The sequence below is a fragment of the Rattus rattus genome, chromosome 6 (assembly GCF_011064425.1).
Source record: "Rattus rattus isolate New Zealand chromosome 6, Rrattus_CSIRO_v1, whole genome shotgun sequence".
Taxonomy (NCBI): Eukaryota; Metazoa; Chordata; class Mammalia; order Rodentia; family Muridae; genus Rattus; species Rattus rattus.
Genome location: NC_046159.1, coordinates 157,202,785 through 157,230,538, shown reverse-complemented (window position 1 = coordinate 157,230,538; position 27,754 = coordinate 157,202,785). Strand labels below are relative to the sequence as shown.

The 27,754-nt window shown below is 45.9% G+C and overlaps 1 protein-coding gene across 6 annotated transcripts in view; it reads right to left on the bottom strand.

Annotated features, from left to right (window-relative positions):
- Window positions 1-8,678: 8,678 nt before the first annotated feature.
- Window positions 8,679-27,754, bottom strand: part of Rbm33 (RNA binding motif protein 33) — a 107,246-nt gene continuing 88,170 nt past the window's right edge. For 3 of the 6 annotated variants that reach the window (XM_032907182.1, XM_032907180.1, XM_032907183.1), the window contains 4 exons: window positions 20,414-20,623; window positions 18,356-18,544; window positions 14,613-14,701; window positions 8,679-14,295 (listed from right to left, as the gene is read on the bottom strand). In XM_032907182.1, the coding sequence (XP_032763073.1) occupies window positions 14,247-14,295; window positions 14,613-14,701; window positions 18,356-18,544; window positions 20,414-20,623 (537 nt within the window). In that variant the 3' untranslated portion in view covers window positions 8,679-14,246. The remainder of the gene's footprint in view (window positions 14,296-14,612; window positions 14,702-18,355; window positions 18,545-20,413; window positions 20,624-27,754) is intronic. The other 3 variants (XM_032907186.1, XM_032907181.1, XM_032907185.1) reach the window with 2 other exon arrangements.

The window sequence follows — 27,754 nt, the reverse complement described above, 5'->3', positions numbered from 1 at the left end:
ATATAACCTAGGAGTACAACATGGTATTTGTCTTTCTGTGACTGGCTTAACTCACTCAATCTGATTGACTCCAGTTGCTTCCATTTTCCATGCAAATGGCCTGGTTTTATTCTTCTTTGTGGAGAAAAAAAAAAACAAAAAACCTCATGAGTTGTGTATGGAACATTCTTTTTTATATATATTTTAAACTTTATTTGCTTATTTGTTCCATGTGTTTGGGGGTGGCAATCTTGCCAGGGTTCACTGTGATGGTCAGTGGTCACTTTGTGAGAGGTGATGGTCTCCTTTCACCACGTGGAATCCAGGGATTGAACTCAGACCATCAGCTTTGTGCACAAGCGCCCTTACCTGCCGAGCCATCCAGCTGGTCCCTGTAACACAGTTCCGTTCCTTTGTTGTTGGACACTTAGTTTCCTTTTGTGGCTTAGCTATTGTGAGTGCTGCTGCAATAAATGTCAATGTGCCCCAGCCAGGTGTTGAGGGACTCTGCTCTCCAAGGGAAGCTTTGTGTGAGCAGTAGCCACATTGGTCACATGGTAAGCAGAGGGCGTGTGTCCTCCAGGCTTTCTGCCCACCTGGCAGAGCACAGGTTGTTGATCTCCCAGGACTCCTAAGGAGCATGGTGGTCCCTGACGAGTGTCTGCCTCTCCTTCTTTGAAGCCAGGTATTGGCTTCTCTTCAGCTATGTGTGTTCCCAGGAAGAGTCCTTATCCAACGAAAGATGGTTTACACCAAATGCATACCACTGAGTGTCACTTTTCGACTGCCCTGTCAGCTTCTTCAGTTCATCCCCTCTCTGACAGGTCAGGCAGTGGCTGGAGGGGAAGCTGAGGTTGGTTTGATCTCTCCAATGTGACTCCACAATTGGCAACATGGCTGATTCACATTCTTATCGCTAGTGTGCTCAGTGGAGCAGCACTTTCAATTTCCTTCTAGAAGTTTTCCTCAGCATTCAAAACTTGGCTAGCCCCTCAGCGCAAGAGGCCTCACTTTAGCCTGGCCTTAACCTGAAAGACTCATCCTTTCACTTAGGACATTTAGAAGCTAATAACCACACAGTTGGCCAAATTTCCATATTCTTGCCTCAGAAAAGAGCAAGGTCTCAAGGCTCAGAGAGTAAAGGTGATTTACACCAAGCCTGGTGACCTGGGGTCAACCTCCAGGAACCAAATAGTAAGAGAGAACCAACTACCCCAAAGTTGTCCTCTGTCTTCTACAACCATGCCATGCCACGGGCATGCCTGCCACCCCCTAGAGAGAGACAGAGAAACAGACACAGACAGACAGAGACAGAGGCAGAGAGACAAAGACAGAGACACAGAGAGACTCAATTTTAAAAGAATTAAATCACAAGAATAACAAAGACTGATGATCACAGACCACACACACACACACACACACACACACACACACACACACACACACACACACACACACACACACAAGAATGAGCCTCCCTTAAGTACACAGAGTTCAGCACCCACTCAAACCTTCACCTCATCATGGTGGTTTTGGGTCCTGCCCACAGCCCCAGTTTGAAGCCTCCTTGAAAGCCCTGCACTATGAAGTGGTCGTGGATACGTCTTTGGGTTCAAAAGAATGCCAGTTCCTAATGACCCAGCCCCATCTCCCTCTGCCCAGGCCTGAGGTATGACATGGGAGCTCTCTACAGGGCACGTGGTGGCTCTAGTCCCTACAGGGTGCATCAGCTTTGACATCTTACAAGGTTCATACTGAGATTGTGTGTGTGTATATATATATATTTCATATATACATACACACACACACACACACACACACACTACTCCCTAGTCAGTCCTCCAAGACAAAGTATTCAAACAAAAAAGATCCTTTTCAGGTGAGGAAAATGAGTTTTAAAAACTTTATCTACAAATGTGTTAGATTGGGGTTGGGGGGCTTTCTGTCAGGAGCAGCTCTGGAGGCTTCCTCTAGAGTAGGCTTGCCAGAGCCAGTCCCTGGCCCCAGCAGGCAACCCAGAACTTTCTTCCCTATTACAGTGTATCCACCAGCTGGCCACCGTTGTCACAAACACTACAGCTCCTATGGGCCCTGGCAGACTTCCCCCAGAAGTCTTTGGTTCTGTGACCTATGACCTGTACACTCATAAGGGACAGCAGATCCCTGGGAGGTTCTTCAGTACTGAGCTCAGCCAGGCAGCTTTCTCCCTATCACAGACACGGACTCGGGGTGAGGAGAGAGAGGAGGGCTCTGTCTATGTACGCATCCATCACCTGGTGTGTGAAAGTGATTGCATTGGACATGTGTGTTTAAGTGTGACTCTGTGTGTGGCTTTCAGTATATGCTATTTGTGTATGTTTATGTACCATGTGGTACTGTGAATTAAGTCCACATAGCAGACAGAGGTGGAGCGAGGGGTGGGGTGCCAGCAGAAGCCACCACTGACTGCCACATCCTCCCTGGGTACAGGCGTAACGTTTTATATGCTGTGCGGAGTTTACCCTTGTGTTATTTAAATGATGATTCCTCTGCCTTTGTATCTTGTTTTAATCCAACACATTATAGTGCTTATACCAAGACTCTCCTGTCTCAACTTTGTATAAACAGTTCTTACAAGTTATTATTCTCTGCCTTGTCGATAAATGCTGATCACCCAATGGCTGGCCAGAATAGAGAACCGGGCAGGACATCCACCAATCAGAGGAAGGAGAGAAGGAGAGAAGAAGATCCGGATAGCATGGAGGATGGAGGATTTGGAGCCATGGGGAAGTGGTCTGGAAGAGATGACAGAAACAGACTTGAAGTTCAAAGAGCCAAGCCAATAGCAATACGCAAGCATCGCAGGATGGGGCTGAAGGCAGCCAAATTCACAGAGGTAGATTGCCTTTTTAAACAAATACTGGGTTTTCTGTGTGATTATTGGTTAATAGTACAAGGCAAAGAAATGCAGCCTTTGGATTAATTTACTGCTACATTTATATTAATGATATTCCATTCACACTGGGGCATGGCTCTGAGTGGTGCTGGCCGTAGAGGTCCTCTTCCCCAAGTAGCACTGTGAGCACCAGGGTCAGCCTAGTGGGTTAGTAACACTCAAGATCAGCTGCAGTGAGCGTCCCCCACTCCACTCCCAGGACCCCTTGATACTTCACTCTCCCCTCCAGCAGACGGTCATGCAGTGAGCAAGAAAGAGGCCATCTCTACTTTGGTCCTTTCTTCCCTAGCTGCTTTTTCCTATAACGGCTGCTCCATCTCCAGAGCCTTTGGCCAGAGTGCGACCAGTAATGGGCACAGGCAGAAAGGATCCTGGATGCGTAAGTTCTAGAGCAGCAGTTCTCAACCTGTGGGGTTTTACCCTTAGGGAGGGTTAAAAAAAAAAAAAAGCAAACAACCCTTTAACAGAGGTTGTCTAAGAGCAATAGAAAACACAGATGTTTACATAACGATTCATAACAGCTGCAAAATTACAGCTACGAAGTAGTAACAAAAATAGTTCTGGTGGGAAGGTCAAAAGCATGAGGAACTGTTCTAAAGGGCTGAGCACTAAGAAGGTTGAGAGTCGCTGGGTGAGAGCGTGGTTAGAGCATCATGCTCTGAGTATGATGTGTCTCCCCGAAGTGTTGAAGGCATGTGGGTCAGCGGAGCTGATGTTAAGAGGTGATTGGATCAGGGGCCATTATGCTTGGAGTTTGCAAGCCCCACCCCACCCATCTAAGGCCCATACGTCAAGTGCACAGCTGCCACCTGATACCTCCAGAGGGAGCTGCCTTCCACGGTGGATCATCCATGCTGGATCCATAATCTGATAGCAGGACTGGGGAGCGGTAGAGATGAAGACACGGGGCCTGGGCGAAGGCAACATGTTATTGGGTGCTGTCCTTGGAGCCACATGTTATCCAGAGCTCCTCTCTGCCTCTCTGCTTCCTGGCTGCCAGCCATGGACCAAAACCCTGAAACCTTGAGTCAAAGTAAATCTTACCTCTTTTATTTAAATGGCTTCTTTCAGAAATTCATCACAGCAGAAGGTACAGACACTAGCCAAGCACACTGAACAGAGGTGGGACTTGTTTCAGAGAGGGTGTCACTGAGGAAGTGCCCTGGAAAGATATTTTTTGGCCCAGCTCTTCTTTCTCTGTCTCTCCCCAAGTATCTGGAAGCAGTGAGGATGGCTGACTCAGACACCGTCCAGACTATGGACCTGCCTGCAGGCTGCGCAGTAAGCACCATGTTCCTACCTTCACCCAGGCTAGGGTGGGCTTTTGGTGATGCAGCTGTGTTTGAGACATTTCTGTCCCAGTATGTAACCCCTCACTAACCTGTAGTCCAGTAAGTAACCCCAGTAAAACTCACTAGTTTATCAACTGCATTTTGGCAGTGTCTAGTTCACTTTCCATTGTTCTGATAAAGCACCATAACCAAAAGCAACTTGAAAAAAAAGTGGTTATTTGACTTACAAATTACAGTCCATTAGGGAAGGCCAGGGCTGCAACCTGGAGGCAGGAATTGAAGCAGAAATCATGGAAGGGTAGCTTGCTGAGCTTGGTTTCTTATACAACCCATGACCAACTGCCCACAGGTAGCACCACCCTCAATGGTTGGACTCTCCCCCATCAACCATTCATCAGGAAAATGCCCCCACAGACTTGCCTACAGGCAATCTGATAAGGCATTTTTCTCAATTGAGTTTCCTCTTCCCAGATGACTCTAGCTTGATTGAGTCAGATTGACAACTTGACTGGACAGGTAGAATCTGTTTTCAGTAACCTATCTGGGATGAGTAGATGCTCGTTCTTGTCTCCCTGGAATAATGTCACACATCACCCTCTCACAGTCCTAAGAGCTAAGCCCACTGACATCGTGATCTCAGATGTCCTGGCTTCAGGATTAAATGACAGTAAGTTTCTCGTTAAGCGCAGGCTACAGTGCTTTTTTATAACAACTCTAGGATGCTATGGTGATACATGTGTATTATTAACTTGACTGGAGACACATCTAGAGTTGTGTCTGTGAGAATGTCTCCAGACAAACCTCAGAAGACCCACCTTAGAGGTGGGCAGCACTGTCCCCGGGGCACCAACCCTAGACAGGAAACTTCTCTTTGCTTCCTGACTGCGGGTGGGAGCTGACCAGTGGGCAGCCCTATGCTTTAGAGCTCACATCATACCACCATCTGCCCTGGATGTTCAACACAAGAGCATTAATGCTTGAATGTTTGGTTCATTCAGGTTTGCTCAAGTCTAATTCTCCTTTGCTATGGCTTCTATTCTTGTATGTTGGGAGTATAGATTTCTTTTCTTACTATATAAGGGTACACAGATGATTTTTGTCTTGGGTCTCGGAAGAGACTTTGAATTTGGGCTATCAATAAACATGGTGGGGACTCAAATCGATGGACTGAACACATTTGGTTCACCTCTCAAGGTCCAGAGGTGGAAGGTTATAGTTAATACATATTTGAGTATCTAGTTGGCAGGGTGTAAGGCACACTTGAGGAGTGTGTCCATGTTTCAGATCATTGCTTTGTTTGAACACCGACCTGATTTATAGATTCCTGCTGGTTTCACATGATGGCACAACTGTGAGGGGGTAACAAGTAGGAGGAACAACCTTGCAGGAAGCAGGGCACTGGAAGCATGCCCATGAAGCTGTCTTATCCTGGTTCCTCCCTGTCTTCTTTTTCTGCCTCTTGACTGCCATGAGGTGAGCTAAGATACTTGACTCCCTCCCACTTGCCATGATGAAGGAACCCAGGAAATCACAGGGCAAGAGAAACAATTCCTGTTTTTCAGTTGCTTGTCATGTATTGTGATTACATGTATACAGGAGAGAATACATACATCTGCCTGGCACCCATCTTATCGTTTATCATATGCTGACTTGAGAACTATTTATTATTGCTATTTCTTAAGAACACTAATCGGGAACATGAAGCACCCACCTACTCATTTACCCTCACCACTTCCAGGTTTTGATAATTTCATATTAATTTTATTCTTTTGTTACTTAAGTGGCGATTTTCTCTTTTGTGCGACTATTATCAGCTTGCAATTTATACAGGTGAGGGCTATATTTTCTTCATATTAATTTGATCTGTAGCTCCTTTGGATTTTTTTTTTATAACAAATTCATTGTTGGTTCCTTGGGGGTCGATGCCCATTATCGTGTGATTGCAAACAGAAGCCTTGGGCTTTGGAAGATTTCTCCTTGTGCACCACACTGAGTGTCTACAGGACCATTAAGTAGTAGAGACCTCAACTGTCTTAGCCATTCCTGGATTACATCCACTCAGGGACAAGATGGCCCGAACTTTAGGACTGAAGACACACGTTTTACTGTTAAGAAAGAACTCATTCCCGTCTCTCTGAGTGTAATGAGGAGAGGCACTGAAAGCTGGCAGAGTCGCTTTCCAATGTTTGAGTATTTAATAGATTTCTATACAACCACCTGGCATTCATGGTGTAAAGCTTTAATGTTATGTTCTGTTGTTCTTTTAATGACATGTTTTTGTCCTGTAGCGCCAATATGTACAGGTGCTTATGGTGCATTTGGAGGCCTCTGAGAGGTTAATGTCAGCTGTCTTTCTCGATCAATGTTTTGAGAGTGTCTCAGACTGGCCAGCCAGAGCTGCATGATCCACCTCTCTGCACGAGCCCGCACTGGCTGTAGACACATGCCTCCACACTCAACTTTTTATGCCCATGCGGGGCGCCCAGACTCAGGTCCCCGTGCTTGGACAGAGAGAGCACTTTACTAGCTCAGCCCTCTCTCCTGTCCAGTGTCATATTACTCACTGGAGTATTTGGTCGCAGGCATGGTCTTTACAGTTCTGTTGCACTGATAGAATATTAATATTGAAGTTGCTTTGCATGGTCCAAGAATGCAGCATGGCTGCATCACATCTACGATAAGTTGACAATGTTGCTGTTTATCCGAAGAACAGGTTAAGCTTGATGTCTACTGGGGTCTCTTAACACACTTGTCTGTATCAACCATATTTTTAAGTTTATTTGCACAGATCTGCAATGCTGGCTTTGATGACTTAATTCCTAACATAACACAAATAGTTGTGAACACAAAAGGGATTCAGCTTCATTGAATGAAAATCGAAACTACTGACATGGAGGCATAGCTGATGAACCAGTTGGAAGCACAATGTGGGAAAGCTGGGCTCCACGGGTGAGACTGCAAAATGGCGCAGTCACTGCAGAGACTGAGATGGTGCTTCCTCACAGACTGAACAGCGACCCAGCGTCTACTTAATATACAGCCAACGCCGCTGAGTCCAGGATTTAAAGACACCTCATGTTTGCATCTTCACAGTAACAAGGTGTAAGCTACTCAGAGCTCAACACATGGGCAGAGAAGCCAAGTGCAGCCCACCAGTAGATGAAAAAGCAATTTCTGAAACAAGCTGCATGAATGGAACTTGAGGACAGAAAAGCCACAACAGGACACATATCCTGTATGATTCCTTACCCATGAAATCCACTCTGGGTAGAAGGGCAGCTCAGGGAGTCTGGTGTGTAGTGGAGACAGAGCCCAAGTCGCACAGGATGAAAAGGGTTCTGTACTATGTAGGGGCTCAGGGGACAAAACAGGGGGTCACCACACACAGACCTAATGATACCCTTCATGGTCCATCAGTAACCTCCTACTATGTGCTTCCACAGCTCAGGGTCTGTTGAGAACCAGGAATTTATTTTATTGAAGTATTCTCTTCTTGACTAAGCCCCCAGGCTTCTGCACTTGTCAGTAGAATAAATCATGTTAACATGCCAAGCTCCCATTCCTTAGCCACCACTCCATGTTGAGGACACACTGGCCCTCATCAGAGCAGGCTGGGTCTCCACTCACAGTGCCTCCTGTGTGTCTAGCCTGCAGGACTGGAATGGCCACACTCCAGGAACACATTTGGAAAGGCTCACTGGGCTTTTGTCCCCTAGCCTATACTTGGACATACAGCCCTTTATGTACCCCAGGCTGGGCTGAAGGCCAAAATGTAAAAAAGACCTACACTGGGCATCTTAGAATTTGAGGCTGGATGTGGTCTTCTTCCTGCTGTCAACGCACAGCCTTAGCCGGATGGAGAAGGCACAGGTCCAACAGGGCAGGGCCCCTGTGCACCTGACTCGTTCACAGCCACAGCTGAAGGCTGGCATCAGGCGTGACACGCACTCCCTTCTCAGAGGCGAAGAGCAGGCAAGAGCACTACTGTATAGACCAGTAGTTGAGCCAGGCACAGGGAGAGATACACAGGGAGGGGGAAGGGAGCAGATGCAGCCTAGGATGAAGCCCCTGGCCTATGAGGCACAACAGTCTGGCTTCCCTCTTTGAACAGTACCCATAAGCAGGACGACTTTACGATCTGCATGAGACGGAGAGCAGCTGCAAGGTGTTACAGACAGTGCCTCCCTGTAGAGCTCTGAGGAGCAGCGGCAACCATGACCTGTATTGGACTAACAGTTCTAAGGAGAGACAGACTCTGACCACAGCAACACCCATCATCTGGTCAGTCCCAGGTCCTGGAACCTACAGAGAGTGTGGTGAAGTTTCCTGATTCTATGGCTCCATTAAGGAGACACTGTGTCACAGCTTTGGGACGTGATGAGTGTTGCTCTCCCCAATCCCATCCAGGGCCAAGCACAGCCCAGAGTATTGTGTGGGGTGGACAGACGCAAAAATGAAGTGAACTCCTCAGAGCCAGGAACACCTCTAATATTTTATTGACAGAATTCTTGGTTACAGTACAGCTGAAACACATTTTTTTTGCTCTGAAAGCACATAAATGATACACACAACAATACATTTTCTTTCTTTTCATCTACATCACAGTTATTCTTCACATAGATAGCCTGCAAGAGTTCCCACGCAGTAACGCAAAGGGTGACGGGGGTAAAGCACGGCAGTGTCACTCACACGGGAAAGCACGTGACTGGCAGAAACAGTGAGGCCAGAGGAAAGCAAGGCGGTGTCTCGTGGTTTCTAAGCAGCCATCGCACTCCCAGCAACACAGCCTGCACTCCAAGCTGCCTGCACAGCAGGGAGGCGCACACACATTACACGACGACGAGGGCCATATCAGCAAGGGCAGTGTAACGGCCACACGGCCACCACTTCCAAGCGAATGAGAGCACGCTACCACTAACACTGACCCATGCCCCGGGTCCTGCAAAGGTAGAGGGGCAAAAACAGAGAGGGCTGGTTAATGACACGCAGACCACAGCTGGAAGGCACTGGCAGCATCTCCAGGCCCAGAATCAAACTGCAAAATAACAAGCAAAAGGTCAAGCTCTCCCATTCAGGTTCTGGAGGAGCAAATCCCAAGGAAAGGACCTGTCAAGGCAAAAGGGTTAGAGAGACTGCACAAGTGGCCCTGGTGCAGACATCCACAATGCTCCCTCCTGCCAGAGGGAGCCTGACTCAAGTGAGTATCAGTGGCCACTGCAGGTATGGAAGCCACAGAAGTGAAGGGAAAGAACATGCAAACAGAGACTCGCTGGATGGGGGAACAGTGACAACACCTCAGGTGTCAACAAGACGGAAGAGAAGCAGAACACAAGGAGGGAACCAGAATCCCAGCCAGGGCAGGGGAGTGGGCCGCATACGGGAGAAGAGAACAGTGAAAGGAAAGCACGTGGCACCGCTGCTGCACCTGAAAATTAAACATGGGGATTAAAGCCAGGGAAGGAAGTCCTCACAGAGGACACAGCTCAGGTCAGGATCCCACACCTGTAAAAAGTGAAGAACAAGTGTTATCTGCTCCTCAGCGGCCAGTCAGTGTGGGCTGGGTGCAACCATCAGTCTACAATGTGTGCACTCTAAGACAACAATGCAAAATGCAAAATGTGTTAGTCCCAAACCAGCCTCCGCTGCACGTGTCCTTAAAATGAAAAGCAGTTTAGCAGAAAGTCATGTAAGAAAGCCAAAAGTCCTGCGGCCTAGAGCATACTACACTCTCCCACACAAAACACAGCAACATGCACCTGTCCATCCCGCCTATTGACTCGTAGGAAAAACTAGACAAGGTTCTCTCTAAATCACCTGCATTTCCCACAAACCTTTGAAAAGTCAGTAAACGGAACCGAGAACACTTAACAACCTCTCCCACTGTACGTCTAAAGGGAAAGGAAGAGCTCTTTCCGTGCAAGTACCTGTTCTTCCAGCCCGCTCTACCTACACATGACAGAAAGAGGCAGCTGACCGGTCAGCAGTTTCCAGGAAAGTCAGGCAAGGTCCCTAACAAGTGTCCCTATGACACCTGGCACCAGCAGGAGGTATACCTGGGATCCAATATGAATCAGTGGATTGCTCTGGTTCTAGTACACAAAGCCATGGGTTTGTGTACCTAAGAAGTTAGGCATTTTAAATGACAAAAACTAAACAGGTTGCAAAAAACCTTACATGAAATCCTTAGGATTCAATAAATCGAGGCTAAATGCCTTTCTAAGTTTATATTTAAATATGACTATAAAAGGAACACTTCATCGTAAACTTTAAAATACCCCAGCTGTCATTGCAGAATCATTAAACTTGGTCAAGTGTCTAAGGCTCTCCCATAACTGAGCTAAACTTCTAGTGGCTTCTAGTGGGGAGGGGTTTTGTTCTTGGCTACCCTGTGTCCCGTTAGTTACCTCTTTGCAGAGCACATCAAGGTATAACGCCCTAGACCTCGTCTCCCTCTCTGAGTAATGAAGCACCTGGGCATGAGAGTAAGGATGCAAAGCCAGAGCTGGGTCCAACAGCAGATGTAGGAATTAAAGCCGATTCTCAGAAAGGGGAACAGCAAGCAACAGAGCCCCCAGTGCGGCCCACAGCTCTGGCACAAGGAAGTGCTTCCTGACTCGTGCATTTTGTCTTGGGTTAGAGGATACAGAGAAGACCCTCAGAGCACCCAATGATGACCAAAACCAATATTTAACTACTGCATGGACCTCTTGGGCTAGTGTTCTTATGTCACAAGGACCTACACTTTGACTAGCGTCAGTCAATGGTCTACATCAAGCTCACCTTCCTAATAATGCCACAAGGAAATAGAAGACGAACAAACAAAAACCAAGACAGAAGACAGGGACAGTCCTTAAGCCTAGTTCTCCACAAAAGACCCTTCACCTAGCTTATGTTACCCTGAGAATTCCCTCGCATACCCATCTGTGGGGCTCTACACCTAAGTGAAGGACCACCCATTGGGGTCCCAACAGAAGTGTACATCACTGACATTTCAGCCTATAAACTCTCCTTGCCCACTGGATCACTGTCCAGTCCTCCCTCCCATGCCTTTTAAGTTCCCTACCAGCTTCCATGAGCAGCAGAGCCTTCTACCTGCTTCAGGCAGAATGCTGCTTGGTGGGGGTTTGGGGGGAACGACCAATGGGTGCAGGACCTAAGCTCCATCCTGATTCAGACAATCATCTTGGACTGTTGCATATCACATGAGAACTACCCAGATGAAAATGGTTATGGAAAACCCACCTCCCACCCCATCCAGCCACACTCCTCCACAGCAAGCCATGGGCACAGGACCTGCACAAGAAGCTGCCTATTTGGATTGGGCGGGGGCCAGGGTGGGGTGGGGGGTTGCTTCAGAATCTCTTTTGAAAAAGAAAAGGTGAGATTTCCCCCTCAAGAAGAGTATCAATATAAGGATTTAACAAATGTGGCCAAGCCAAGGGCAACATAAGATTATGTTCAGGTAAGCAGCTAAGTGAACTCACAGTCATTACAGCACAAAATAAACAAGGCGAAGAGAGGGGAAGTACCTTGTCCCCTCCCCCTACTCTCTACCTCAGGACAGATGTGAGAGTCGTTCCTTCAACCTGCTGGAACTTGTGAACAAATAATACACAGATGAGGGTTAATGCATTGACTTACTACCATCTTTATGAAAATCAAATGTACACACAACAACAATTATGAAAGTGTCTCCATTAAACTTTGATAAGACAACAAACAAGAACTAACAAATAGCTAAGATGTTGCTGTTTGAGCTGAAAGCATTTCCATTAACGTTTTACTCTGAAAAGGTCCATATTTACACAGTATGCTAATGCGTCTCCACCTCATTTTAAATGCATGATACACAAAGAACAGAGATAATGGTTGCAGCAGATCTTCCGCGTCTGACTTCACTGTGAGAAGGGCACTGCAAGTGGGGAGCGCTCTTTCTAATTCTGCTTCTTTCACTTTCTGTGCTTTCCTTCACAGAAGCTAAGCCTTAAGGACTGGCTTGCCAGGTCTGACGATCCACTTTAAGTGGATGTATAGCAAGGTCAGAGTGAGCAGTTGTTCTAAACAGTGCTTGGAGCCGGTCTCACAGGACACTGCAATAAGAAAGAACTAGCTCATGTGCAGACAGTTAAGGACACACAAGCTCCTGGGTATCTCATCACACTCAAAGTGGCCCTGAGACCCTCGGTGAACAGTGGTATCGATGAGGATGTTTCCTTACCTGACTTCAATGCTTCAGTGCCTACTTTTCCGACAAAAATGCATAATTGGGTTTTAAAGGCCCAGCACTCAAAACTATTTGAAAAAGCAGTGAAATTATTGTAATTCATTTTACTGTGTCCTAACCCTCAACCCCTTACATGGCGTCTATCTTGTCCAACAAGAGCTAACATATTACTAAACTCACCAATTTAACGAAATATCTATCAACATTTCCTGTGTCCAGGTGAAATGAGTGGGAGTGACAGTGGGCGACCAGCTGATAGCACTTGGATGGGCTAGGGCCGAGCTGGATACAGCCCCTGCAGGGCTGGCCCTTCGTGCACCAAGCAGGGATGAGGCAGATGCTTTGTGGTCAGAGGTGGCACCATACCACAAGGTCTTCTATGAATGCCTCAGCTCAACTGCCTGAAACTCAAACAACAACTGTGTCCCCCAGTACTCCTTGCCAGCACATGGTGTCATCTCAGAATCAATCCTATGCAAAGTGTCTTGGGGCCTGGAAATATCATTCTCCAGTTGTTAACATTGGCAACTTAATTGAAAACTTAAAGGAAAAACTTCAGCTGTGGAAGCCAGCTGCTTCGAGTCCTGCGCTAACTCCTTCTTTATTAACCAGCGACAGTAGATGACAACAGACTTCTGTTTCCCTCCATCCTACTAAGATATGTGAGATAAAATTACAGGTATAAAATGCAACTAAAAAGTCCTGAGTGTGTCCTAGTGTCAGTCCATTCTAGAGTATGACCCAAACACTGAAGCGTTGTTCATGGGGGAAACATAATAAGGCACTGTGTTCAATGTCTACCCAGCATGGACTTCCAAGGGATGCTTTGTAGAAAGCAAGTCTCACCTGTTGGAATCAACCAAAATGGCTAATGTGGACAGATACACTTGTCTTGGGCAGCATCAGTCCGGCTGAGAAATCCATCCCTCGCACATGTGATAGAAGGGCAACCCGAAGGGAACTCAGAGCCCCGAAGGAAAGTGAGGCAATCAAAGCAAGGACAGCACAGGCCACAGAGCTAGGCCATTTAAAAAGCAGAAGCCCAAGCAGGTCTGACCACCCTCCAAGCTGTGCCTCAACCTATGCCAGGAAACTAGGCCAAGAGGGCTTCCTGCAGGGTGGCAGAGCCACTGGCTCGGGAGTGCCCTGTGCTTGCCTAGCTAGCACTGTGCCCATCTGAGAGTTTCTGCTGAGACAGGTGGCACTTTGGAGGTATTTACAAGAAGCAGAATTGCCACTTCCATGGCACCATTCCCAGACACCCATCTCACACCCTGGCTTTCCAGGGCAGGTGAATGTCAATCATAATCACCCATTTTTACCTATGTTTTACCAGAGCCTGTGAGGGCTTTCTGAGACCACTCCAGTTAAGCCTGGTTGAGAACTCTTTTCTAGCCTGTATTGAAGATAAGTGCAACCATTATCAAATATTCTTTGCTGTGGAAAAAAAATCCTTGGAATTTGAGCTGGTAACATTCTTTCCTGAATTTAAAACTCTGTGACCAATCAATCGCACAGCAGGATCACGAAGAACAAGGTCTACATGCATTATAAGCACTTGGAAACAAAAGAACACGAGAACAGAGTTCTTGTGGACAACAGAATTCAAAACAATCTAACACCAGACTCCAATCCCATGTCCACCAGTTTAAATAGCTCTCTTTTGGAATCACCCTGTGGCTGGCTGGTGCGCAGACAAGTTGGCAAACTGCAGACCGGAGAGACCTGCACTTCTGGGGATCCTGCACCGACCTACAGCTTCCTTGAAGAAATTCCACACTGTGTGCAGCATGAGGTCAAACTCTCCCATTCAAGATCACTCCACAATCAGGGCCACATTTATGTGGGACAGATCAATCATGTGCCTGTGGAGATTTGAAGAGACAGTTAACACAAGCTCTTACGACAGCAATTCACCGAGGCGGGTGGAAGCGAGCCAGAATGGAGGAGGCCCAGATGCTCAAAAATCCCAAGGTGTATGGAAGTAGAAGGGGCCCCTCCAAACAACACAAAGTTTATAGAAAGGATGTGGGACCTGATCTTGTTCTGCACCATTGCCCAGCCCAGCCCAGCCCAGCCCAGCCCAGCCCAGCCCAGCCCAGCCCAGCCCAGCCCAGCCCAGCCCAGCCCAGCCTAGCGCCCTTCTCTTCCCCAGTTACCAACGACAGAACGCAGAGGATACCTGTGGAATTTCTGCTGAAATGCTAGTGCGTGGGCTGGCTCCTTGAACTTTGCTATGGCTTTCCGTTGCTGGGGAAGCATCTGTAAACTCTAGGGGAAGAAAACAAAGAAAATTAACTAATGCCAACTATGACATAAAATAAAACACGTCATAAGTTTCTATATAGAATAGGAGTTTAGGCTGTTGACTCAAACGTGAAACCAGGTCACCAGTTCTCCTTGGTCTCCCTGGGCACCTAACACAAGTAACCACAGGTGGAAACAATTTCTTTCCCTGTGCCTTTCTGAGAGGCAACTCTTTAATAGTGCCCTCATTCATCTAAAGAATGGCACTCCACCCTGGTTTACCACAGCGTAAATGAGTTCTGGGCATGCGCCGTGGTGTGCTAGGGGAGCCCTGTATAAGAATGGCATATTGAGCTCCAAAGCTTTGGCTCTTTCTCAGTTCCACAGACATAGCAGAACTGGCTTCCAAGTAAGAACTCTGACAAAAGATGCACACTGAGAAATGGCAAAGTAGGGATCTTAACTCAAGGCAGGTCCCAGAGCCTGTTATCTCACAGCTCTGGCCAGCTGCCTTTTTGAGGGTTAGTGTGGCACTGAGAAACAAACTCACAATTGCTAGGCATTTCAATCTAGTCCACAGAACTACTAGACTTAGTCGTTAGAACAAATGACTAAGCTAACACAGAAAATGAAAAAGCAGTATCTAGCTAGAGGCAGCTCTTAGATACCAGATATACCATTATGGCTCAACACCCGTACTGGATAGAAGTCATGGTTACTGAGCCACATGAGGAGGAGTCACATTTTGTTCTTGGATACTGGAGGTTCATGGGGTAAAAATTTTCTTCTGAACATAATTTCAGGTAGAGTCTAGCAAACAGATCTGTTCTAACAGAGGAGCCTCAAAATTATTACGAACTTATTTCCTTGGCTCTAAGCTTTAACCTGGCTCTGCTCTCAGAACGAGGACCTTCTCAGTGATTTTCTGACTCACAGGTCTAAACTAGCTGCACCCTCTCTATCTGACTGAAACACTAGGAGACTTAACGGCACATGTGTCTTTTGCTCCATTGTTCATCAGTCTCCTTTGGTCTGGGGGAACTTGCAGAGTGTTAGGAAGAAGCACGTTAACTGAAACCAGTAGTGTCTGTGGGGTCATTGCCCCAAATACAATTCTCAGGTCTGATGGGTACTAAAATATGTTCAGCATCACTCTGTCTTGACTAAAGGGCTTACAAGACCAGGTATCCCCTTGGCCAACACTTGGTACTAAGCCAGTGAGCGCTAGATACCCCAGTACATTGACCTTATATTTCACTCTGAAACACCAAGGTGTTTCAAACAGAAATAACACACTTTCTTCTCAAAGTAGGATTAACAGTGCTGGAACCCTAGTTCCCCTACTTAACACCATTTCTTGGACTACTGTATTTAAGCCAAAGAAATCAAACACTCTTGAACCACATTTCCATCACTTAAAAAATTATTGAAAATTCTCTGTGTGTGTAAGGGTGCCTAAGAAGCCCAGATGTGACAGGCAGCTTTGAGTTACGTTTTGTGGCTGGGAATTAAACTCTAGTCTTCTTGAAGAGTAATACATGCTCTAACTGCTCAGTCATCTCTCCAGCACTGAGTCTGAGTTTGAGACCAACCTTGTTTACAGAGTCAGTTCCAGGACAGCCAGGGCTACCCAGAAAAACCCTGTCCTGGGCGGGGGGAGGGACACACCAACCAACCAACCAGCCAAAGAAATAAATAAATAAACAAATATTCACATAGTCCTACTCAAAACCATTACCCTGACCTAAGACCAGTAGGAACTAAGTGATCTGCTTCCAGGGAGAACAGGCCTTAGCCCAGCAGACCCTGAGGGACTACCAGGGTGGCACATAGCACTGAAGCTTCTATTTCATCGAAAGGGTAGGCATGTTACTAGCATAACATATATATGCCATTTATCAATAGCAGCATTCCTTACCCTGGGGATTTTAAGTGACCACAATAACTTTATTTAAGGGCTGGAGAGATGGCTCAGTGGTTAAGAGCACTGACCGCTCTTCCAGAGGTCCTGAGTTCAATTCCCAGCAACCACACCGTTGCTCACAACCATCTGTAATGGGATCCGATGCCCTCTTCTGGTGTGTCTGAAGACAGCTATAGTGTACTCATATAAATAAAAAAACAGGGTTGGGGATTTAGCTCAGTAGTAGAGCGCTTGCCTAGGAAGCGCAAGGCCCTGGGTTCGGTCCCCAGCTCCAAAAAAAAGAAAAAGGAAAAAAAAAAAAAACAACTTTATTTAAAATACAATTATTCTTTGTTTTTAGAACACACACACATGGCAAATAAACGGAAGACAAGGATAAGCCGCTTAAGAGATCTACAGTAATTCCAAAATCCCATTCACCATGTCTGCTGAGGATCACCAAAGTCAAGAGAACACCCAGGACTACTTAGGCTGAAGCTAGAGCAACACGGCAACAGTGCTAGAGCTGTCCTCACACTCAGTGCAGAAAGCATAGAAAGTGAGAATCCTCACAAGACCTGACTAGAAATGCCAGCTTTCGGCAAGCACTGGGGCCACAGTGCGTTAATGGCGTTAAAATCTGGACAGTCTGGGCCATTGTGCAACTCAGAATCTTCAACTAGTACTTATTTTGACTCTCTGGTTGCAATAACTATATGTTAACACATCTATAATCCTCTGTTATTAATTTTGTCCTACAAATAACCCATACTACAATCAATATTCAGAAAGCACCTTTTTAGACAGTCTCAATACACACCGCAGCTAGCTCAGTTGTGCTCTCTTTGTGAGGGATTACGGGTGTGCACCGATGGAGCAGCTAAAGCCAAAGAGAAAGAGAAAGTGTTTCCAAACAGCTAACAGAGTAGTAGTTAAAGCCTGAAGATTAATCTCTCAATATAAAAGACTAAAGTAAGTCCAGCGACCTCTAAGAATTTCATGATAAAGGTGGCTGTAATTAAACTCAAATACCTCAACACCAGGCCCAGTCTTGGAAGTCTTTCTCCTCTCCTCACTTACAGACACTTAAAAGTAGACGTATGTCTGTCCTTCCTAGATCACCCTGGCTGGCCTATAACCTACTTTGTGACTAGGCTGGCACCGTTCTCACAGGTCCTCCTGCCTCAGCCTCCCCAGTGCTAGCGCTAAAGGCGTGAGCTACCACATGCAGTTGAAAATGGGAATCTGAAGCACTAAGATACAAAGAAAGCCCTTTGTTCTGCTCAGAAATCTAGCGTTCCCTGTAGAGCCTGCGTTTTCTACTGGTCACGTACAACTCTGAAGACCACCTGTAGGGTCAGAGCACTTGCTCACAGCACACATGGAATGCCGTCTGTCTCCATCCTTCATATGACTGCTAACAAGCTCAGACTTGTCACTTTTAAAGGACATGACCACAAAGTGTAAGTTACCGCTACATCTGATGGCAAATGCTAAGAAGAGCACCAGAATTGTGTGTGACACAGCTTCAGAATATAAGAAGGCTAATTACTTGAAAATTAGAGAAATTATCACAAATAAAATGTGATTCGATACAAAACCATATAGGTATGTGTACACATGTGAACTTTAGGATAGACTTCAAAGGACAATTTGCTCTACTAGAGTATTTACTTTCTAAACCTTGTGAGGCAAGCTCTAGCACCTTTCCTCTTGAGTAGCATCTTACTACAAATGTAACACACAATGGCCACTGTTCTGTAAAGACGACCCACCTGGATGGGCCCCACGGACATCAGCAGGCTCTTCAGCTGGACGTCAGTGGTGGATGAGGACAGGCCTTCCACGGATACCACACAGGGCTGTGGCTTGCATTCCACCACACGAAGGTTCTGCTTATTTGGCATTAGTCGTCCCCGGCCCATGGGACCTGCCACTCCTCGGCCTCGTCCATGCATGATGGCCTGGCAATGACAAAGAAGATGCATTCTGACATCTGCGTAGATTCTTCCTGTAGTGGCTAATAAAGTACAAAAGCAAGAATGGGCTCAGGGTCCCTCAGGACATGCTGTGAGTCACTGAATCTTCTTAGAGGGTGGCCTAATAGGGCAACCCCAGCAAGTAGAATGAGGACGAAATGGCAGCCCCAGAATTCTGCAGGTGTTTGGAAGGGATTCTGGCATCACTTCCATTCAGGATACGGCACTGACAGCAATCAGCACAGGGAAGGGCCGTATCCCATCCTAACTGCTACAAACACACACTTCTCCCACGATGGCCCAGGCCAATCTCCAACTGTGACAACGTGTCATTTGGGATTCGACACAAAGTGGTGAGGTTTATATTTATCATCCTCAAGCCTCGAAACAAGAGCCCATCTAGCCAGTGTGACAATCACCTCCAGAGCTTTCACAAAGTGATATACCAATCTGCCAGTGAAAGCACCATCTTTTAAAGCTACCCACATTTCAGAACCATAGTGAAGAGCTTCACTGTAGAAAGACTAGATGGCTGGCATTTCTAGCATTTTCAACTGGTGAGGTAACTAAAAAAAGAATACCTAATTCCACAGTTGTCTAGCTAGAAGTGCAGACAGTGGACCTCAGCCATGTCCTACCCTAATTCTGTCCCAGTGCTTGGTTTAAAGGATCTGTCCACCATGCCCCACCAGCTCACGAGGAAAGGCACAGAACCAGAGGTGATGCTCAGAATACGTGTGGGCTACAGGAATGCAAACCTAGAAGAACACAATTAGAGATCCATCTACATCAGCTCACTACCATCCCAGTAAGGCACAGTCTGGAGAAATGAGGGGTTCAAGGACTCACAGAAAGTCATATTGTGTACACTCTGGAATAGATCTCAGTCAGATACTAGGTTTAAATATAAATTCTTTTTAAAAGCCTCACAATAGTTCTAGCAAGTGAGAGACCATCGTTGGTCCCTTAATGGAGAGCTAAGGAGTTGAAGGTAAAGCTCCTCTAGCAAGCTCCCATTTAATTCTTTAAAGTCATGTTCTTCATATAGCCAGAGGCTGGGTCTGAAAGGAAATGTACCCTAGAGCAGTCTGTGCGCTCCACCTTTACTGCTGGACCTAACACTACTGTGTACATCTGCCTGCTGTAGCAGTAGAGCATCTATGGGCTCCTACCTCATTAGCAGAGCAGAGCACACACAGGCAAAACAGACACTGTACCAGCAGACCCCACGTCTCAAGAGGGGCAGGACCCGCAACAGTCTCTTTCTGTTCACCCACTTCTGACAGTTAGAAAGCTGCCTCTCCCCCACCCAGGAGCTGAGGAGCATACACTCTCTGTCTGCAACATGACTAGATTGGCTTCCTCAAGAAGGGACAGGGAGCCTCTAGGCTCCAGGCCTCCCACTTGGCAGGCTTGGCTCACAGGAGATGCCCTTCACCTACATCTTTACCTCCACAGGGCCTTGTCTCTGTTCCTTGAGCTGAGGGGTGACTAGACAGGACAAGCACACCTCTGGGATTCACACCATTAGGAACATTCCTACTACGGGTGAGAGGAATAGAGGTGCCAGTGCTGTGTGGTACTGGGCAGTGGCTGTTCCATGGTACAGGATGGCCATACACTCCAGTTGTACCACCATAGTAAATGAGTAGAGGGAAAGACTTTCTGCACTAGGACTAAGATAATGGCTCATTTACTAATGTGAATATTAGCAAGCACCAAAAAAAAAAAGAAAAAAAGAAAAAAAAAAGAAGAAAAGAAAAGAAAAGAGAAGAGAAGAAAGAAAGAACCACCTAGTGCCAAGTTCTCTCAACCAGTAGAGTTATAGAGGCTGGGGTCTTCCCACTTCAGTACCTTCTTGGCTGGGTGAATCCCCTGGATGCTTTTGATCCCTGGAGGAATAGCCGGGTACATGTGGGGCCCCACAGGAAGGTGCTGGGGCTGCTGAGGAACTCCCTTGGTCAGTGTCACCTTGCGGGTAGGCTGCTGTCTCATGTCCGGAGGCTGTGGAAGCCGCTGGGGCTGTCCTTCTGTGTGAGAAAAACCATCGCTCTCTCCTCCCTGCTGAAATCAACAAGGCACCAGGCAGATCAGTGTCTGCCCACTGTTCTGGTCAGGCACTGGCATCACTGCTAATGTTGAGCCTGAGGCAGAACCTTTCAGACATAATACCAAATCTGCCTCTTCCCTGGAGCCAGTAGGGAAACTTCTCATTGGGCAGCGATCAAGGTTTTAAATACAGTATTTTTGAAATTTAAAACATTTAAGTTTTCTTTTAACGAATGTATCCACAAAGAGACTGCAATAAACACAAGTACTATTTAATTCATACTGGTTACACTGCAAAACTACTTCATTTTTTTATTGCCAAGAACACTCTTGTTGAAAATTGACAACCAGTCTTAACTTTGTAATTGTTGCTCAAACCCACCAGGAACCAAGAAGTTGCCTGGCTCCAGGCTACACTGAGGAGCTACACCACCAGCAGGTTTCACAGCCAGTGAATGCCAGAGAAGTAACACATGTGCTTAGCTAAGATCTTTGGAAACATCCACAACCTGTTTCTGGTCATCTTTCTGGAGCCATTGCTCCTGATCACAAGGACCGTAAGGTATGCCCATGTCAGGTTGGCCCCTGGGTCTACTGCACTATCAAGCAATAGCATAAAGACAGTCTGTAGGTGGGGCCTATGGGCAATCTGCAGTTTTCAACAGTGTTTCAAAGACTGACTGGTGAGCGGGACAGATGCTACATTATGCAATCTTATGCATTATGCAGGCTCTTGAGAAGTGGTAAGTGTATTGTACTCCTCCTGACGTGAAGAGGCACAGACCAGGTGATGGCTGGTAACCTTCCCACACAGGCTACAGTCATGAGGGTAATGGGTGGTGACTTAGCAAATTATTTCAAAAGAGGTACATGTCTGTATCAGTCTCCCATTCCCATCCAGCTATAGAGGTGGATTATAGTTTGTCCCCACCAAAGCCATTCTGAAGTTTAACTGTCAGTGCAGTAGTATGAAAGGTCTTAAGGCCTTTAGAAGGTGTTTTGGTCACAGGAACTCCACCTTTATGAAGTGATTAACATGGTTCTGTGAGGATGAGTTAGTTATGCCAAAAGCTGTCAAAAGGCACCAGGGCTCTTACATCTCTCCCCTCCCCACCTCTCTTCTGCAAGCATATGTCTGACTGTCCTCCATGAAGAGCTCACCACAATTGGGCCCCTGGCTGCCGTGCTCTAAAATTTCCCAGCCTGGGGAATCAAGAACCAAAATTAACCTCTCTTCACATCCAGCCTTTGGTAGTTTGTTATAACCACAGAAAAAAGACTAAGGCTCTCCTAAGTTATCTTTAGAGACCACTTAATGGAAGAAAGGGGCCTTTAAGGAAAGCAGTATGACCTGTGACCCAAGGAAAGATAAGCTGTTAGTTACAAGGGTGCAGAGCTTTGATCCCTTTGCAGCATGTAGAAACTGGCAAGTCTGGTCTCCCTAGAACTTCACAGACTTGCCTAACAAGCATTTTGGGGCAGAGTACTGTTTGCCAGGACCAAGTGTTGCCTTCCCCCAAAGGACCCAGCAATTGTCCCAGGACAAAGCTGTATGGATGGACCCATAGAACCTACAAGCTTCTGGGGCTGTGAACCTATTAGAAGATTAAAAGAGCACCAAGAGCCCAGGTGCTTTCCTCAGGGTGCCTGGAGGCTGGGGGGGGAGGAGAATGTGACCTGAAAGGCTATGCTAAGCTATGCAGTCCCAGCCCAGAACTAAGGAAGACATGTAAGAAATGATTTAAAAAAGAAAAAAGAAAACACTTAAAGTGAACTAAACTATATCACAGTTATTCAAAAAGGAGTGGGAAAGACCCAAGAACAAGTTGAGATCTTAAGAGGAACCAGCCCCACTTCTAAACAAAGGAGGAAGGGTACAATGAAGGTTACAATCAAGAACAAATTCAGAGAAGCCACTTCTCTATCAGACCCACAGGCTACTATAAAACAGCAAACACTACACTCCTTTAACTATCCTGACTTAGAAAAATAATGAGCAGAGGGCAAGTGTTTCAAATTGGAAAACTGAGGGACCGTAACACTGTAGCTCAAAGCAGTGAAAAGGACGTTATGAACGTTATGCCAGCATATCAGTCAACTTACATGAAATGGACCAATTCCACAAAAACATACCCAAAGTGGTTCAAAACCCAAGGAGCAAAGACTAGAGCTCCAAGGAGCAAGGACAAAGAACTGACAAAGAGACATTTCTCATATAAAAACTCCATTCTCCCAGGGGATTCTACCATAGTGTTAAGGTAAAAATGTTCCCTAGTCCAGTCTCTCCTTCAGGAAAAAATGGGAATGGGAGGTCCATGTTATGCTGACCACAAAGCCACCAACATCAGAAGTAAAAGGCACCTACACCCTCAGAAACACCCAAAAACCATCAAGATTTTAGGCAGTTCACTCCAGGAAGACAGAAAAAGCATCTCACACCAAGGTGATTCAACTCTTAATTAACCATAACGTGATACAGCTGTAGACAGCCAGGCCTCAGCCTGAGAGGCACTGGCTCCTACAATCTGTGGCTATGTACTTACATTTAAAAACATTTTACCATGGAAATTCTCTAGTAGTACAAAAAGAGATAACCAATTATATTAATTTATTCCTTTACTTATTTATGTTATGTTTTTGAGACAGGGTCTCTTTGTAGCCCTGGGTGGCCTCAAACTCAGAGATCTGCATGTCTCCGCCACCCCAGTGATGGGCTCAAAGGCCCACACCACCACCACGTGGGTTCACTTTTTATTTCTGAATCACCTATATTTTGAAAAAATGTAGGCACTTAGAACACGCCTTGCCTACCTGGATGCATCTCCTGTCCCTCAAGAATAAAAACTTCTCAAAGTTCTTGACAGGCAGAGGGCAACAGCCCTTTCTGAGAACCACGGGCCTATGAGGAGCCTGCCTTTCCACAAGCTTCCACTAGGTGAAAGGTCATTCTGGACTTTGGCACAATGAAAGCTAATTTCAGGCTCTCTGGATTAACACTAGTAGAAAATGGTCAATGGATAGGATAATGAGCATTGCCAGGAACTCATTGTTATATCTATAGTCATGCACATAAACAGACCTGAGTGAGATTCAAGACAAACTAAATCTACCCTATATCTTGCTTGCTGTGACCTGTACACCCAGTTCTAGCACTGAAAAAGGACCTGTAATTATTAGTCTCTACGTCACACAAGTTTTAAAATATTGTTGCTTCAAATTAGGCATCTTGGAAATCTGTTTTTGAGATGTAAGCAAACTAGGATCCCCGAGTAGATGGCAGATGGTGTTCCGATGAAAAAGCAAGAGTGCAGGAAGAACAGTCCCCAGGCAGCATGGTGCATGCTGTAACTTCTGGCACAGCAGTTCATCCAAAGCAGATGAGGGGAAGAAGCTGTAGCCATCATAACCACCAGGTAGAGACATATTGTTAAATTGCTTTAAAATGATTGTCTTTTAATGAATAAAATAAAAATGTCCTTTTAGACTATAATGTTTGGTTTTAAAATTCCTATCTGAATTAAGTAAGCTCAGGGAATACTTTTTATCAGCTTAATCTTACAAAAAATGAGGTTTGTGGCCATCAACATTAGCAGGACAAATTTACTTATAACAAATGGTTTAAATGTACAGATAAAAATACCCATTGACACTGTCACGGCTTCTTGCAATTTGACAGATCAAATCTTATTTTCATTCCTTAAAGCCCATGAAGAAGTGGTATCGCTGAGTTGCATTCACTAGCAGGCAAATTGATTAATCCTCTCCATAGAACCTCAGCCCTTGATTATACCTATCAGGCGTTAAGCAGCATTATTCTGGAGTGACAACACTTGACAAATTCCCCAATCATTTTCCTCAGCCTTTGTGGCCCTGCTAGCTTGTATTAACCCTGATGAAAAATTAATTTTCCTTATCTTCTTCTAAACCCCAAAATCCAAATCCGCCAAACTGGCAACTCTTTCTGTAAAGGTATTATGAAAACCTCTAAAAGATTAATTGCATGTCTTCAGGTGACATTAAATTAATTTCTGTACTCATGACAGACATTTGATACTCAGTACTGAAAGGACAGATAACATTGTCAGGACACACAGAAGGACAGTGGCGTGGTGTCCCAGGGCAGTCTCTTATGAATTCTCCTTCTGATAAGTCCACACTTCGCTGTCACCAGCAGTGTAGATGACAGTGAGGCCACAGCCCTTGCTGCACGGGTTTCTATTAAGGACAACAATACAGCCTATCCCAGCAATCTCTAGGAGGCTCGTTTGGGATCGGCACAATAAAAAATATGCAAGCTATGTAAAGTTCCTAAGTACACATATGTGTAGAACTGTTTTTTCTCTGCACACTGCTGAACTACATGAGAGACAGGGTAGAGATGGGTCAGCCCTAACCTCCTTGCCCCAGGCGCTGCTGTGGAATGTGAGAACACCTAACGTTCATCAGGCATGTTTACATGCCAGCAAGTACACTGCGGACAGACAACTGCAACATTGTTTCAGATAATGGTGCAGAGAGCAACTACAAACCAAATCCAAAAGACAAAGCTACTTGAGTAGCCAGACCTAACTACTGGGCTTCACTTCATGGGGGATTCACTTAGCACATGTTCTACTTTACCGTATGAAAATGTGGCAGTTATTCAGATGCTTATCTTATAATACTCCTCCGTTCTGAGATTAGTTAGATGAGAGAAGAATTAGCTAGTCTTTAAAAAAAAAAAAAAGCAATTATAAAAAACAAACCACCAAAACCTAAGCCTATGAGAAGAAACAACATTGTCCAGGGCAGATGGCACAAATCTACCAGGAGAAAATGAAAATGAATTAGAAGTGAGATACTGGGCACTTTGAATACGGAGGCTTCCTAAGCAGTGGGGCTGTGAACTGGTTCTTCCAACTTAGAGCTGAGGCTTCAGGGGTAGTTCTGTTCCTGCAAGGCCTGCCCAGTGCAAGCCTATTACCCACTGCCCCACCCATGTGACCAAGTCTCCCCCAGAACTCTATCCATGGTCCTGTCCTATATACCTTCAAAGACCACAGTTCTACCTGCATCTGAGCCACCTACGCTATGCCTAGGTGCTGCCAGACTGTCCTACAAACCCAGCTTCTGCCAGAACCAACCAAGCAGGGCAGAGCTGTGTCCTCTAAGTAACAGTTTCAAACTAGCAAATGTGATAGATCTAGTACTTCAAAGTTGAAAACAGCAGGCACACAAGAAGGTTCTGTGGGCAGGGTATTTTGATGGCAAGCCTAATGACCTAGGTTCTATCCTGAGACCCACATGATGGAGAGGAGAGGCAACGTCCACAGGTCTTCTCATCTCCACAGGTCAACTGTGGCATGTCTCTCCCCAGAACAAATGTGAGCATTTTAAAGTTCAAAAGCAGCAAACAGAGCTTACAAAAGAATCCTGTTCAAGTTGGGGATTTAGCTCAGTGGCAGAGCGCTTGCCTAGCAAGCACAAGGCCCTGGGTTCAGTCCTCAGCTTGGGGGGGGTGGGGGGTGGGGAGAATATCCTGTTCAGCAAACCAATGAAAAGGAGTTTGAAGGGAAAAGCAGGAGAAGGTGACTACAAAGATTAATGGTACAGATCAATGTTATTCCAGCCCCTGCTTCTGTATTGCTCACTTCCTAGTATCACTGACAAGGCGAAGGGACAACTATCCTGTTCACTCTCACACATTCTAGAGAGATTCCATGTCCGCTGCACCTCTGCTTTGATACAAGAATGCCAACTATTCAGACATTTTCAGCTATATCTCTTAAGTTTCTGAAGTATTTCTAGTGCCCTTGAAACTGTCCTAGGTTCTAGTGATAAAAATGGTGAGAAGGCAGAAAGCTCCTCAAAGAGCGGACCAGGTAGGAGCTGGCACTCTAAAGCATGGGAAGCTCGAGTTAGTCAACAGGCAGAACAGAGATGTGCAGAAACACCAGCAGGGCTCCCAGAACAGGAGCATCCTGAGCAATAGAAAACAGAGGGTCAAGAATAGGCACCTCCAGAGAACAAGAAGGGAATGTGGAACATTCTACATCAGCCTGGGACTAATGGCAGGTATGCTACTCTCTGTCAGGCTGGTACTTCCCAAAGTAACAGAAGATTGGAGACAGATAAAATGTTATGTTTCTATTTAGCACAACCTCAACACTAAGGTTATGTCTTATGTCCTATTATGCTTAAGTAGAACTCAACCTTTTCCAGATTCGGGGTTTTCCAGAATCTGGAAAACAAACAAACAAAATAACTGCCAGTTTTCTATTTTCCTAGTATGTTTTTTTTTTTTTCTTAAGCCTGCAAAACAAAGTGAGACCATTGACTCAACAGAACTCTTTTTTTTAAAAAGATTTATTAGACCCAGAAGTTCGGACAACGCTGAGACCACAGGACAGTCTGCCACTTCTGCACACCTCTGCCCATATCCCTGGCCCAAGAGGAAACTGCATAGTGTCTCTGGATACAGGAACATAGGAGTAGTCAGCAGCAGGAACCTGCTGGGTTCCGCCATGAACTAAACTGAACCGGTCACACAGCTCCCTGTACCCAAATCCGGTGGAAGAGAGAGCTGGATCCTAAGAAGTGTGGACACTCCTGAGAACTCAGAGGAGACTTCTCTCTGCCCACATTCCCAACACAAGAGGAAATCTCCTAGTGCCATCTGTGTCCCCTGGGCACAGGGACCTAGGAGCAGTCAGGGGCAGGACCCTTCGGGTTTCTGCCTGCACCAAGAGCTGAAAGCCAGTCACCAGGAGCACGTACATACCTAACGGCAGAACTCTGTTCCCAAATCCGGCTGAAAGAAGACAGGCCTACAGGAGTGCTAACACTACAGGAGGGTCAAGCCACTGTCAGAAACAACAAGACAAGCTAACACCAGGGACAACCTGATGGCAAGAGACAAGCACAGGAACGTAAGTAACAAAAACCATGACTACTTGGCATTGTCAGAGCCCAGCTCTCACACCAAAGCAAATACTGGATACATACCAGGAAAGTAAGATTTAGATATAAAATTACATTTTATGATGATAATGAAGGACTTTAAGAAAGACATAAATAACTCCCTTAAAGAATTACAGGACAACACAACCAAACAGGTGAAGGAATTGAACAAAACCATCCAGGATTTAAGAATGGAAATAGAAACAA